This window comes from Fusarium oxysporum, chromosome 15, assembly GCF_000149955.1.
Source record: "Fusarium oxysporum f. sp. lycopersici 4287 chromosome 15, whole genome shotgun sequence".
Taxonomy (NCBI): domain Eukaryota; kingdom Fungi; phylum Ascomycota; class Sordariomycetes; order Hypocreales; family Nectriaceae; genus Fusarium; species Fusarium oxysporum.
This window is the reverse complement of record NC_031000.1, coordinates 1,518,398-1,533,733: the sequence shown is the minus strand read 5'-3', so window position 1 is coordinate 1,533,733 and position 15,336 is coordinate 1,518,398. Positions and strand designations below refer to the sequence as shown.

General features: G+C 50.2%; 4 protein-coding genes across 4 annotated transcripts; all 4 read right to left on the bottom strand.

The window, feature by feature from the left end:
- Nucleotides 1-1,193: 1,193 nt before the first annotated feature.
- FOXG_14449 (uncharacterized protein) lies at nucleotides 1,194-2,771 on the bottom strand (the record flags this gene model as incomplete). The annotated part of the gene is made up of 1 exon (XM_018394506.1): nucleotides 1,194-2,771. The coding sequence occupies one exon, from the start codon at nucleotides 2,769-2,771 to the stop codon at nucleotides 1,194-1,196; it is 1,578 nt and encodes a 525-aa protein (XP_018254675.1).
- A 2,797-nt stretch (nucleotides 2,772-5,568) lies between these two features.
- Nucleotides 5,569-8,604, bottom strand: FOXG_14448 (uncharacterized protein; the record flags this gene model as incomplete). Its single annotated transcript, XM_018394505.1, has 1 exon — nucleotides 5,569-8,604. One exon carries the CDS (start codon nucleotides 8,602-8,604, stop codon nucleotides 5,569-5,571), a length of 3,036 nt encoding a protein of 1,011 aa, XP_018254674.1.
- A 3,274-nt stretch (nucleotides 8,605-11,878) lies between these two features.
- On the bottom strand, nucleotides 11,879-12,316 carry FOXG_14447 (uncharacterized protein; the record flags this gene model as incomplete). Its single annotated transcript, XM_018394504.1, has 1 exon — nucleotides 11,879-12,316. One exon carries the CDS (start codon nucleotides 12,314-12,316, stop codon nucleotides 11,879-11,881), a length of 438 nt encoding a protein of 145 aa, XP_018254673.1.
- Nucleotides 12,317-14,257: 1,941 nt separating this feature from the next.
- FOXG_21723 (uncharacterized protein) lies at nucleotides 14,258-14,380 on the bottom strand (the record flags this gene model as incomplete). Its single annotated transcript, XM_018402070.1, has 1 exon — nucleotides 14,258-14,380. One exon carries the CDS (start codon nucleotides 14,378-14,380, stop codon nucleotides 14,258-14,260), a length of 123 nt encoding a protein of 40 aa, XP_018254672.1.
- Between the last annotated feature and the right edge of the window lie 956 nt (nucleotides 14,381-15,336).

The window sequence follows — 15,336 nt, the reverse complement described above, 5'->3', positions numbered from 1 at the left end:
AGGACATCAAGGCGCACGCGATCTGTTCAACATAAATATATTAGAATATGTTTAATGCCTTAAGAATTAGGTCAGGTAGGGCGGAGTAAAGTTAGGCAGCTAGGTAGGTAGCTGACTTTAGTGTGCATGAGGGGGATAACTTTGCGTAGTCTCTACCTATGGAATTGATATAGAATATTAATCAAATCAAACGAATCAACTTTGAGCTTGAGGGCTATCAACTAAATCAACTTTAAGGCTAAAGTTGATTTGATTGACATATGATGAGCGCTGACTTCTTGACATCATCAGACGTGATTCGCCACCCTACGCTCAGTACTACGCCCCGTTACAACTGCCAACATAAACCCAATTAGGTTACGGTTTACTACATTGGGAACCTTGACCGTCACATTCGGTCGTCTGCGTTTCCCCAACATTGTTGCGTCTCGGGGGTTGACGTGCTCCTCCCTCACGTACATCTCTAGGCCCCCCTTTTCGAGATACTTCAGCATCAGGTAGCTTAATTTCGGGCCTAAATCTAGCTCGGGGATATACAGGCTGCCGCCAGTTCACTGGCAGACCTCAGTCTCAATCTGCGAATCCCAGTGATGGCCCGGAATAACTGGTAAGCCGTGCCTGCTGCAGTGTTCAGCCATCGAGGTTTGGATGATCCATACAGCAATCAATCCATGGCTTGTGAGCTCTCTCTGCTCAAAAAAGATGGTCTTGGCAACAGCACATCTTCAAGACTCGTATGTTCCGAATCAAAATGCTGTCATATTGCTCAACCTTTCACCTAACCTATCTGAAGCATCTTGATTTTGCTGGAGTAGCGTCTAAGAATGATTCAAGACTGTTGACCCCTCCACCCACCAACTATCCATCGGGTAGGGAAATACTCTTTCCCTTGCCTTGGCCATCGCTCCCACTTTTTTTCCCCCTTCCCTTTTCCCTTCCTTCGTATCCGCCCAGGTACAGCCCCCCTCGCTTTGATAATGACACGTTCATTATTCAAAACTGCAAATTCCGGTTCTCATTCTCTTTGCCTGCCGTTATCTCGTGTCTCCCTCTCCCACCCTGCACCGGCTACCTATAGGAATGAGTATCGCTGACGGAGAGACACCGTTATACCATGGGGATAGCGAGTAAATATGGGGAAAGGTCGATAAAGCCATTTAATCCAAAATGTACGGCACTTACGCTTCAGCGACTTATTTGGCAACACCAACATAGGCGAAGCAATGTTTAAATGCCTCCGTCTCCATAGCGAACAGGCCTCCGTGGTCAAGCAGGGAAGCTGGGTGCCACAAGTTGGGGTCGAGGCGCTCAAGAAGCCCTGGGTAGCTGTTCAATCCGATCGGCTCGGTAACACCCCATGGGTTGCGGAGAACAAGGTATTGCTTGTCACCAAGGATAGTGTAGCCGAGAATAGAGTAGGCATGGTTGGCAACGACGTTGCTGCCTCTGTACATGTTGCCAGTGGCGTAGGTCCAGGCAGTCATGGGGTTAATGGTCTTGAAGTTGACGCAGTTGGAGCGGACAAGTCCCAACATGTCGTTGGCAGAATGGTTCTCGGTCCTGTAGTAGTGGGGATCCCGGCCGTTGATCTGTGCCATTGCCTTCACAGGGTCGCCGCAATGTGTCTGAGTGATGTCGGGCTGCTCCGATGAGCTACCAGTGATCCATTTGGCGAATGACTTCTCATACAACGATGGCCAAATGTCAGCTCCGTCGCTGGAGCGGCAGTACAGGGGCCCATTGTTCGAGTTGTTAATGGGGATTTCGTAATTGACCTCCACAGTCTCAGTTTTGCCGTTATTGTCGCCGCCCTTGTCGTGAAACTTGATGGCGAGGCGTTTCTTCTCATTCTTGTCGTAGTGGACTCGAGTAGCGCGGTTAATGATAACAGGGTCGGACCAGAAGACCGAAAACAAGGCGGCAATCAGCCAGCTGTTACTGGCACAACCCTGCGTGGGATCATCAAAGTAGCGCATGGTCTCTCTTTTCTCGCCAATCTCAAACATGGTAAGATCGCCAATGAGACGCTTGTTGACGCTCTGGAAGAAATAGTCGTACATATCGCGCCACGAGCTATTAGGTGGTGTCCAGTGACCCTTTTGCATCCTGAATGGGCTGACTAGCTCGTTGATGGACATTGTCACCTCATGGTTGGAAACCGTCTTCCCCAGGGAGTGAGCGTGGAGCATCAAGTGCAGCTTGCCATTCTGCATGCGAGCCACCTTAACCCGCGTCTTACCCAGATCCTTCAGCCCGATCTTCTCAAGGTCGTCCAGCTGCTGAACCCCTGATAGATCAGGAGTCATGAGGTCCCGCTCATTTAAGATTTTCATGTCTTTCTCAGACAACATCTCTGCCTTCCTCTCCTTCTCGTTGAGCTTTAGCCCGGCGAATAGCACTGAGCAATGCTTCATGTCGAAGAGTTCATCGTAATCCGTCTGCAGGACGTTGGATATGATCTTTGCCGAGTTTATCGAAAACTTGTCAATATTGCGGCCGAGGAGGGCTTCCACGAGTGAGTACGGGTTGGCAGCACCGACTCTGACATCCTTAGGCGGCGAATCGGGGCGCATGTTCCCCTCCCTGGGGAGTCTAGCCTCAATTTTCATGTCAAGGTCATCGTAGCCCGACTGAAGGCTTTCGGAGCCAACAGATGCTGGCTTGTTAACTTTCTGGCCAAGAAGGGCTTCGACTAAGGCGTATGGGTCGATAGAAAGAACATTGGAGTCCTGTGATGCGGAGTCCGGGACAAAAAATCGGATGTCACCCATGTTGTTTGACGATAGAAAGAGTAATATAAGATGATTGAGAGTATTGAAGAAATTTAGCAAGTGGCCAGGCGAAGAACACGTTACTGTCTGTAGTGAACAAGATGTCAAGAAGTGTCATTGCAAAGGGTTTTATACCTTTCATGCACACGCGACTTGCAATATTGCTTGGTTTTTTGGCCGTTCTCGCACTTCTGGGGATGATTCACGACTGCGTCAACATCAACCTAAACCTGCACACTTTTACCGCCGTCGTCAAGTTCCGTAACACCTTCGCATCATCGACTGCAGATGCCATTTGCGGGGAAACTTCTTTCAAATCGTGGCATACATTTCCGGTCAAGAAGGTAAACTTTGCTTGTGGTGAAGTCAGGGCCCAAATATGTTACCTCGAGAACAATGTCATCGTTACGACGTTTGCTTCCACAAGATGAAACCATCCTATCGGTGTTGACGCAGAGTTGATGCTAGATGAAGGCTTGATATTCAGCCCAATGCTGGGAGTGGCATAATTAACTTTAGATGTTGCGCGCAGCATGTGGACCTAACCTTGGTAGTCTAAAAAGCTTCGTAGCAGACCCGGCGGATAGCAGCGGATATGTGCTCCCCACAAATTCGGATCCGCATTTGCGAAGCTTAATGCAGAGTATCATCAGTAAACTACAACATCAGACAGAAGTTGAATTAACTGGCCCAGTTTCAAAGTGCGCATTGGTTCTGACCCGATAAGGCCTTGAAGCGTCAGATCTGTGATGTGCTTTTACACTTCAGAACACTGCGGGGACGTTAGCAAGTTGGTCAGTCAAGAGATGGTAAAGGGCACTTTGTGTAAATTGGCTTCTAGCGTCAAGCTCAGGCGGGATAGCCGAAGCAAAGCGTGAGATCCCTCACAGAACTATTGGAGTGTGGATTGCGACGGGGCGGGTAATTTTGGAGGCAGTGGAGATAAAATGTACCAATGACGAGGCTTTTCTCGAGCGTCTCGAGCGAGTGACATGGCGCTTTTGACTTTGCGTTGAGGCGTGATAAATACTTCCGTAAGAAGTGACGCAGAACCGCATCAGCGCCGTTACAGGGATTGTTTACTCCGCATTGAATGCCTTTATGGACACGGTAGAAGCCGACTGGTTGCGTCAGGCAGATGCTAAACACCAGAAAATACATTCAAACTATGCGATGGCTAGATAGATAGGGTACGTTGGCCTGGAGCAACTTCTTCCTAATAGAGCTCCACCCTCCTTCATACAGATAGAGAACCCAGGTACGGCAAATGGCAAGCTTACGGGCATAAGGGAGGACGCTAATCCCCAGAAAGCTCATCAAGGACTAAGCCATTTTTAGCGACACCATCATGGTGTCGTAATGAGACATTCATTGACAGCGACATGTTGACAAGCGGATTTGATCCCTGCTTTCTCGCTACTGCAGTAATTGTAGTTTACCATGTCCTGGAACTGAAGTCTATCCCTTCAATTGTGGAAAGCCTCCAGGAGGGTCACTATGGGGTGACTTCCCACCTAACGTATCTTGCAATGGAAGTCCTCACGGCCTCACAAGCTACGGATTAAAGACTTTATGTTACTTTTATTCCCTCGCTAATTGTCACACCGATATAGTTACTCACGTATAATTGAAGTACGTGGGGTAATGTCGAGCGCTATACCTAATAAAGGCTCGCCACAATGAAAGGGATAGGGCATCATTTGTTGGTTACATGATTTCTCCGTATACTTCCGTCGTGATCTCCTTCAAACCCTTACAAAGGTATCGTCCCTGGTTTTATATTTTACCCCGTGCCCTATGACTGTCCTGCGAGGCTCATGCGGTTTGCAGCAAGCCAACCTGGTGTTCAATTTCTCCAATTGTTCAGTATCCTAGCTTCAACGGCAGAGGCAAACTCTAGCTGTCAGTGGCGGACGAGGGTCGGTCTTGTGAGTAGTCAAGGGCTATTGGATTGATAACTGGAACCATGATATCTGTCTCCTCGTTATCTTGCTTCGGCTCAAAGGCGTCCTGTTGCGGGCGAACGTCACTGTCGCTTCGAGCGCGTCCATGTTAGTATCCAATTTTAGGGGTCTGATATACTGGCCTACTTCGTCAGCGGTCATATCCTCTGGAAGTTTCACAAAGCCGAGCCTTGCGGTTTGTGGCTACGTAAATACCTGGAGGATGGAAACTGCTTAAATATTAGAGGTTTTATGGGAAAAGAACCTCTTCATCGTGTAGTGGTGACGGACTACAACAGAGATTATAAGGTGAGTGCGTTGGTAGAAGCGGGAGCAGATGTAGCCATAAAGGATTTCATGGGGCGTCTGCCCGTCGATCTTGAAAGAGACACAAATGAACACATATTCATATTTCTGTTAAAGACTTGGCAGAAATAGGTTGTAGCAGAGCAATAGAATCAGAATAGGAAATAGAGTTGATGGTCCTCGTAAATCCCAAGAGGAGGAAATTAGAGAGAAGGAATACATGAGCTGGCCCAGCCGTCTTGGCACTGGTTTGCCAGTATCTATATGCTGGTAGAGGGAGCGCGCTTAAATAGGTTCTCGAGCACTTGTTCAGTGCTAGCACGCACGTCTTAGCATGAATAGCGAATCGAGTCTGGTATCAAGGTGTTGTTGCTCAAGACAAGATAGAGCGAACAAGTCAAAAGACGGCCACTTCGGGAAAGAAAAAATACGTCCAGGGGAGAAACATAGTATACAGGTGAAGCCGCAAAAATAGATCATGGATAGCTACCAAAGCCAATCTTCTCTGTGCTGGACTTTCCCATCGTGCTTCTGGGGCGGGTGCTGATTCAGCTAAAGGCCTTTACGCTCAGGCCCTTGATCCTGCTACCATCTAGGGCGCGGCAGGGTGCGTCGATCATCATCTTCTCAATCGAATCAACCTTGATCTTGCAGAAGAGCTTTGAGAAAAGGTACTGGTCACCAGCATCGTTGAGAAGAGGTAAGGTGCGGTAGCCTTGCTTGAGGTTGCTAAGCTTAGCAGTGTAGGTGGCCACTGCCGGTCTGTCATTGTAGTTCTCGCCATCGTTGGAGAGTTTGACAGACCATCGGACAAATACCAGGTCGGGTTGTTTCTTCGTGACTTTGAACTTGAAGTGACCATCAAACATTGGGTTGAAGCCGTTATCTCGTACGATATTCGTCCGAAACTTTTGCGGTGGGTCAAGATCTCGAGGCAAGGCTGACTCATAACTCTTCTCCCGTTTATCACTGGCGTGGAAGACCTCGACCTCGACGTACGGGTTCATCGCCTTGTTGGCGGGGAGGCTGGCCGGTCGCATAAGCCGTTGTGCCGAGATGACAGCGATGGTGAATGAAACAACACTGCGCTCCTTCTTGCCCCCAGGAAGTTCGGGGTTGTATGGGAGCACTTGGATGTCCAGTAGCTCCGCAGGTTTAAGCACGTAGCCCGAGAAGTCCTGCCCACCGTCAAACATGGCGCGGTTGATCTGCATACCCAAGTCGAAGGTCTGCCAGTTGAGCGCAACCATCTGGATTCCGCGGCGCCAGTACAGGAGGGGATCAAAGTTGTTGGAGGTGATTCTGGTGCGATCAGGGTAAACTCGCATCATGTAGCGCAGGTTGTGGAGGTCGACTGCTATCTTCTGTTCCTTGGCGCGAAAGTGCTTGGCAAAGCTCGACTCCATGAAGGAGAAGATGTGGTTGTATTGCTTCGCCTCGGCAGTGTCAAAGCCAGCATAATTGACACCGGAACAGTAGACGCCAAGATCACCAAGCTCTTTAACAATCTTGGTAGACGTCTTTCGTGAGTTTCGCTCCCCGCCGCTGTCATTGTCGCTGGCGCTTCTACTCGCCCTAGCTTGCACCCCACCTTCAGTAATTGTGTTGACACGAGTCTTTCTCACCGGTCGACGACAAGAAGGGCTAGGGCTACGCATGAGGCTCTGAGGAAGCGACTGCGAAGGCATCAACATGGCGGCATCAGTCTCGGAACGAGTCAGTGGTGAGTTGAGGCTGTTGCCTCGTCGGCGGCAGCGGAAATTGCTGGCAGGAGGCTCCTGCTTGATCTGCGGCTTCTTGACCTTGATGAGGATGCGTTCCATGAGCTCAGAGGGTGAAGGCAGTTTGTCATAGCAGTCTTCCAACGTCTCAGTGACCAGTCGAGAGCCGAAGGCCTCCTTTATAATGTTGACCATGATGGCTTGCTGATTAGGGTTGCAATGAACCTCGAGGGAGATCCAGAGAGGGAACCTCGACTTAACAAAGGCGTACTTATTGATCGTCGCTATGACCTCACGGAAACTAATCGAGGTCGTAAGGGTGCGACCGTGGTTGACCTCGGGCTGCCCAGAGTTGCCATCCCAGCAGTCAATCTCGACACAGCGGCAGCCTCGAATAAGAACCGAGATGTAGCCCTCGACGCTGGACTGACCGGCTACCTGTCGACCAAGGAGGTAGGTGTTGTGGGAGCTAGAGATGATATATTCGTTCATGGGGCGGTCAAGAGTGTAGTTTTGAGGCTCCGGTATAATCGCTGAGTTTGTCTCAGATGTCAGGTACCTCACAAAGGCGGCTTCGGACATGACCAGCATGTCATCAGCCGCATCGGAGGTCTCGACTGCATCAGGTCGGTATCGGTGGCTGAGGTAGGCAAATTGCTTCTCCCACATAGAAAGGTTAGAATCAACGTCCTCCCCTTGGATATCGCGGAGGAAAGCTAGAAACTCTGGAAAGGTCATGCCAATCTCAGGTTTAGCGGCAATGCTGCGATTGATTCGCTGAACATCGTGCCTCTGCTTCATCAGGCGGATGAAACCCCTGAACTCGGTAAAGTTGAGCTTCTCACGTCGTCGGACATCGGATAGGCGGAAGTTGGTCTGCAGGGTCCACTGGGAGGTGTAAATATGAAGGCTCTGGCAAACATGCTTGACTCCGGCTATGTCCAATTCCTCCTGCTCAGGATCACGGGGCTGGTTACCGAACTCCCTGGTCATCTCAGTCTGCCAATACTGGGCCATGGCTCTATCGTCGAAGGCCATGAGAGAGGTCATTGATCCCTGCCGGTAAGTCAATGTAGCCTCGAGGAACCCAGTCCAGCGTTTCAAGACTTCCTCATTATCGGTGACAATGTGCAGAAGCTTGGTCCTTGAGTTGCATTGGACGGTATAGATAATGGTGAACCAGGTAACCGCACACGATTCGGACATTCCAAAGTCAAGGCAGTATTGTTGAGTATCAGGACCAGTTCGGATCTCTTTGATCTCATCGACGTGTAAGGACTTATGTGGGCGAGCAGGGTCCCACGAGAGCTTGTTGGATTCGGTCTCATATATAAGATTCACCCGTCTCGCGCGACTTCTCCTGGACACCTTGAGAACTTCACAACCATTCCGAAGCTCGGCCGGCAACACGGGTCCTGCCTTGGCATTGCCACTTCCATTAATTGAACCGGCAGCGTCATTGCTGCTTGATGAGTGAGTGGCTCCGTCGAGGCCAAAGAGAGATATGTTGCCATCCGGAACCGGGTCAGCCTCCTCGTCAGTGTCAGTCACGGCGTTATACTCTGGCGGCCGTGGCGGGGCAGTGGCGTTGCTGTTACTCCGACAGCGCAAGATGCTGGGACCGATACTACCGTTCCGGTTAGCAGGGGCTGCCGAAGATTGTTGTCTGCTGCTGGCAAACCGATGGGCGCGATTCGAGAAGCGACGAATCAAGTTGCTACTCTTAGGCGAGGCCTCGGGCATTGCGCTGGGGTTGCAGCTAGACAAGCTTCGATCTAGTAAGTCGTTGCTCGTCTTGCGAGATAGGATAGACTCCGGCAGCTGAAAGTTGTAGGGGTACGGGTCCTCATTCCTACCGTGCATGGGTTTAGACGACGGTTGGACTGAGGAACTCGTAGTCAGAACGACGGTATCGGGTGATATTATGGGCGATCCTTCTTGTGAGTGGGAGGCTGCTTTGGAGGCGCTGATAGCCGATACCGGGACCCTCGAGGGCTGAATGGGTGAGCGGGTCGTTAAAACCCGGCCAGGGTAAGAGCTTGGCAACTGGGCCGATAGAGAGATCATGTCTACACATAGTTAAAGTGTGAGGGGGAGCAGGATGTGATATGGCTAGGGGTCTGGGTTGGAAGGAGTCATGGCTGTGTGCTTGTGGTGGTGACCGCACTATGTGAGTAAAACCAGGGCGCATCTGAAGGTTGCGTCGATATATACAGGAGATTAGTAAGTGGGATGAGCCATGGTGGAACGCGCCGGAGAGAAAGAGGGGGGGGGGGCCGCAATTGCAGAAGATACAGTTGCAGAGGCTGATCTCTTCGTGGAGTAGCCGTAGCCGACCTTCTGGGGCCGACACTAAACGGAACGCCGCGGGAGTAGGGCTGGAGTCCGAGAAAGGGCGTGAGCGTAGGCATGGTGGATGAACGGACGAAGGTATCACCATACATGCAAGGACGGCTGCAGCACGAGATCGCCGTGAAGTGGGCCGCAGATCCCGGCTGGTCAAACCGCCACCATAAATTCCCTGTCCTACTCGTCCATAACCAAATAAAACCCACCTTCCTGATCACTAGGGCCATCAACCCCGCATACTGAATACGACGCCGTCGTCGCAGATAGAAGGTATCAATTCGCCCAGAAGTGCTGGATACCCTTGCGACCGCACGTGGCAAACGTCAACCCGGATCGGGAATCGCACAACGGCTCGAGTGAATACAGACATGCATGGGCCATGGGCCTAGGATACCCCTCCATAGGATTTTGAAATTACGTTGCACTTTATTGCAGACAATGAATGGTCACCGCCAACCAACTCCTCTGCGTACGAACCTACAAGGGCCAGGGCTGCAAATAAATCTACTGAATGCAGGGTCTGTCGGGATCTACCCGCTGTATCAAAGTACAAAAGTTAGGGGGCCCCCATACCTAGATACAGAGACAATTGGGCCTATATTCATCCATGTTACATCTGACACGGTCCATTCCACGAGGCTGGTCGGCTAGTGGATTATTCATCTATCAATTCCCTTCGAAGCGGTCGTGGAGTGGATGGATTGATTTGCAACCCTGACAAGGGCGTAGACCAGTCACCGTACCACCTCCGTACTGCCTCCGTCCAAAAAGACGTCGCTCAGCGGCACTCCGAGATGCTTGCACATCGGATATGTATTGTCGCGACCTCTTCCTCATATACAAGTGACCAACATGTCCTCAAAGGATTAGAATAACAGGTCGTCCACTTAGCACTATGCAGCAGTTGCTGCATTCTTGGCTTCCCCGCCTGCTTCTTAGATATCCTGCGCAATAACCCTCTTCGCCCCCTTTAAGATATAATTGACGTTCTCCTACTCTTCCCTTCCTGGCTATCAAGCTTTTAGAGTGATTAATGGCCCCAACAGCTGTATTTTGGTATACCAATAATGTAAGGACAGACAGCAAGGGTCCTCTATGAGGCCTGAAAGGGAGACCCTGACTTTAAACTCCTATACTTGGGAAAAGTATAGTCACAATAGCCAGCATTAATGTTCGGGGAACGAAATATTTCTAAATTTTACCAATTTTAACATCGTTTAACTGCGACACTGAATTAAATGGCCCCCGCTAATTAGGCTATCCTCAATATCGTCCTCAGCTGCAGTCCGGAACATAAATCCGTCAAATGGTTGTTTCCAATGCATCCAAAGAATTTAGGCGAGGGTAGACGCCGTAAATTGTCCAAGTAAACTCGCAGTTAACTCGATATCTTGTTCTTCTCGGATGTAGCTAAACGGCTAAACGTGATCCAGATGGCGTCAAGCCCCTTACCCATAATATTTTCCATGATGATGTACTCGGGGTGGCGTATCTATCATTATCAATCATTATAAGAAGAGCATTGAAATGACATGACTGCTGGGTAAGCAAGACCATGATGATACTGATCATTGAGGGGGAAGGAATGAAATGATAATGATTAAAATGTTTCGATGAATGGAGTATCCCGGCGGACCTTAGATACCCTATACTACGCAGCATGAACTGCTTCTTCCACCACTGGTTCCTTTAGTAATCCGTCATAATCGTCCAGCAAGCCTATCTTTAACTAGGATCTCACTATTTTGCGTTATTGCAATCGGTTTCCGCCTGCAGACGACGGCGTTTCGCCGACACATGTGTGAACACCTCGCATTCGCATTCGAGGCACAGAGAGAATGTCTGTGACAATCAGCTTAAGGCGTGGGTATTCATACCTCTTATTGAACTAGTATAAGAACGAGCCACAGACTTTCTCCAGGGGATTGGCGAGGCGTAGGCAGGGTAATATCTGGCTCTTCAATCTAAACGAGCCTAAATCGGCTATTTAGATATCGCAGTAACAGTGGAGTGACGAAATTGAGGCTTGCCAGAAACAAGTAGATAGCCGTAGTCACCGGAATCCTAGGTACTTATACCTAGCAGGGATGCACCCGCCTGTTCATTTCATTTTCGTCCATTTAATGCAATGATCGTTATGTCAGGCAGGGCATCAATAAATTGATTGCAGTGATTATTATCGATTATTTGTCAATAAGCCAATCAGTATTAATGAATGATGCGCTAGCCTGGATGTACTTCATTCTTCGTCCCTCAGCATTCGCTTCAAGGCTAGAGTGCGAACACCTCTGGTACGGAAGCTGTGCCTGTTTCCCGGACAAAGCGCACATTCTCGCTGTCTATGAGGCTGATGTTTAGCCCGTACTTAATAATGTAATAGTTGCTAAAACGAACGATGCGCTGACCCCTATGCTCTTGAAGAACCTCTCCATTGAAAGAGGCATACTCAGACCTACCTCACCCTATAATCAACGTCACGACGGAATGTGTAAAGAAGAGCTGTAGTATGAAAATGAGGAATGGGATGTAATTAGAAATTAATAAACGCTTCTATAATATAGAGTAATTACTCCTTACTGCTGCTGTATCTCCTCCTACACGATTCCGTTGCCAATGTGGTTGCTTAGAACACAATCTTCGGCAGTTTTCTTGGAATAAATATGATCCTGCCCGTAGGTTAGACTGGGAAGGCGTATGGGGAGATGGTCGTACTCCTCATGCGAAAAGCGCAAGCTAGAGACGAGAGCTGAACGACGCGCGACTCTCATCCTCTCGTCCCCCAGGGCGCCTAGAGCCGGCCCTCACTACGGTCACTGAAGGCTCCGGACACGATTTTCTCGGAGGATCCTTTTGGAAGGTGCCCGGCCTGGTCTTTCTTATCATCCCGGTAATTCTTGAGGGCGGAGTGGATAGTCTGAAAGAGCTGAGACGTCTGACGAGTCTGCTCGTCTATCCGTTGTCGATGTTGGGAATTCAGTTTCTGGAGCATCTCGATTTTGTTTTCTTTCTCGACCATGGAGCGCCGCAGTGCATCATTCTCCCTGCGCAGCTTAAGAATCTCTTGTTTGAGGGACGTAAGGATGCCACCTCCTGGCTTGGCCTGCTGACTGATATGGCCGAGTGGGTGCCTCTGAGAGGGCGGTTGGAATGGGGCGACTACTGCCTGGGGAGACACCTGGTCCTGAAGGGACAGAGGAGGTAAGGATGGTAGCTGCTTCTCGTACATAGCCAGGAAGAATGTGGTATAGGTAACTAAGTTCGTTTGGGTTTGGAAGGCCACACTTTATATGTGTATAAGATGAAAACTTTGAATAAGTTATAACAAGAAAAGCGGTCGGAGGATTTAGAAATCAGACTGGCGACGAGGAGACTGGCGGAGTTTTCTTTAGACCGTGTGCCCTGCCTTTCTAGACTGGAGCAGCGTGAGGAGGGTTCCTATGGGGCTTGTACTCCCGGGCGAAACAAATTTCCATTGCATGGGCCGGGTGCGCTGCCAAATCACGCCAGGATGTCCTCAGGATGCCCTCCCCCGGTAGCCCTGCGGATCTGCGCATCAGTTCGAGGACCAGGGGTGGGGGGAAGATGACTAACGGTTGGCAAGATGTTCACTGGCCCGTGCTCGGCATTAGTTTTGCTTGTTATTTATCAACTTGGATGATGAAAAAAGTAGAATATTTGTGATGGCTTTCTGATATATAGAAAGATGAATGAAGTTTGAGAATGGCAATTGTGCTTGGAACACCGACGGAGCTTCCCTCCCCATGCTTACGCGGGAGCATTCTTAGACTGTGAGGACCGGGGTATCATAAGCCACTGGACCAATTCATAAAGGATTCAGTTCATCTCGCGGCAGACTGAAGACGCGATCCTGCGTCTCGTCATATGCGTATCACTGGTTGTGGCTGTCCAGCTTGTCACACTGTAGCACCTGGCGGAGAATAGTAGAATTATACGGGCCTCCCGTCCATGTTTTGGCGATCCGATAGCTTCTTAGGGGATTGACATAAACGCAGGTGAAGTGGAAGAAGGCGGGCTTGCCTGGGGCATTTGTCTCTCGCAGGTGTGGCTGTTTAATGAAACGTGCACGGACAGGCTGCCGGTTTCACTGATTGGCCATTCTTACGAGTTGCTGATTTCGTCTCTTGGTTCAACGGTGCGCACGGCCTCAACGACCTCCTAGCCCTCCTCGGCAGCAAGCGCGCCCCGCTCCGCCTTGTCGATTCGACCCTTGTCAGCACGACAAATGTCTCCACGTCTCTATTTCTCCGCGACTCCCACCAAGCGAGGCCGCTGACTCAGTCTAGCCTGCTCAATACTTGCCACATACCCCCAAGCAATGATGATCGAGCTTACCTCTTCGCCCAGGAAACGTGATAGAATGAATGATAATTGCGCGAGGGCGACAACGCCTTATACGAAGACGTAACCAAGTTGCCCCTAGGACGCCGATATCTACATTGTCAAGCGCCGAAACCATCGGCACTATGGCTACTACTCCACTGACGACCCTTCTTTTCTAACTCCTGCTGCTGAGCTGCCCCTTTTAACTTTGCTTTTGGCTGATGGTTAATAGCCCTCAGATAAAACACTAGCTGAACGCTAGTACAGGCTAGCCGCATCGGGCCTCTCTAGTTTTCACTTACATGCGGCCCGGTAAGACTCGTTATCTGCGAATGATTCTGTCGCAGGTACTGATAGGCCGTGAAGATGAAATAAGCGCTTAATTTTCTATCTAAAGGAGTGACGAGAGTCGGTCTTTTATACCTGTATAACCCTAACTCTGCCGATCTCATAGGCAGCAGGCTGTTGCCTGATGGAAGTTGTGATGTAGCGTTCACGCTGACCGTGAAGCTATTCACGATGGTTATGATCCTTGCTCCTGACAGATTCCTCCTTGTGACGCCAGCCGCTTGCCTGCTGCTCCTCGTCCAGTCTTCAGCTCTCACCGCCCTCATCCAGCTGCCTTTTTTGCTTGCCACTGTGTTATCAGCTGCTTCAGCAGCAGTAGTAATATTAACATTACATGGCCTTCGACTGCAGGTATACCGGCCTATCCAATGTTCTGAATACAGGGGGGAACTGTGCGCGTGGCCCTGGATGAAAAACCTGTACTCCAACGCCTTCCCGCTGCTCGCGATACCTTCATACACCCAGCTTAGCCTCTCCGCTAGGCGCCGATGGCCGTGGGTAGACCGTGTGAGCCGCCATTTAGCTCTCTTTCCTCCTCCTCAATTTCGCATTTATCAACTAGGCGCACCGCCAGCCGGTACATATGCTGCATGATCGACATGATCATGACGCTTGGGGTGTCAACTTTACCGTAATGACCCCATCACACTTTGTTCTGGTCAACCAATCATGCTTTGGGACTGACAGAGGCCCTTGGGCAGGGACCAGTGTGATTTTACCACTTGTGGGCCGACGACGTGGCGCTAAACTTTTGTGCTAATCTAAATCCGCCCGCCGAATACACACTGCGTAAAAAGAATTTAATCATAGCGTGAGGTTCTAGGTTTACAACCTGCGCGCGATCAGTCTCGTATGTCCTCCTATCCTTCACCACGACCGTGTAAAACGATAGACATGGTGCAAAATCAAGCCACTGGTGGTATCATAAAGGAAGCGGGTAGAGAGAACTATCAGTAGGTGACGACTGGATTGACCACATGTCTGATGCAAGCTCTTGCTTCCTGTCACTCATCCAAGAGCGGACGTAGCGAATGAGGAGCCCGTGGTCCTCAATACATCCAGGACCCATTGGGGCGCGCTACCTCATTTTTATTTTTTGTGGGGCCCACACGACATCTGTCATGCACCTGGTCTCATTGGTCCGGAATCGTTGCTCTGTCCCTCTGACGATGGTTGGGCAACACCTCCGTTGCAAAATCAACCCATTGTAGTATCAGAACCTCACTGTCTCTTGGTCTTGGTCGAAGCGGAAGGCGTTCCGGGTCGGTTCGAGCTGCTGCCGGCTTGCGATATTGGCGGTTGCCAGTTATAAAAGGTTATCGACGAACTTGGTGGAGACTCTTGATGGGACGATTGGACCTGCTGTATTTGTGGATGTGATGCCATCGCCGGGGCTGCTACTTGGGTAGGCTGCGATATGTCGCTTTGGCGTTGCGGATGAGCATGTTGGGGAGACAGAAGCTGGAGGTGATAAGCTTGCGAGACAGACGTGACCTGCTGCGACCCAGCCATCTGTGGGCGCACGCCTCCGCTACCCATGCGGACGAAGATCAGTGG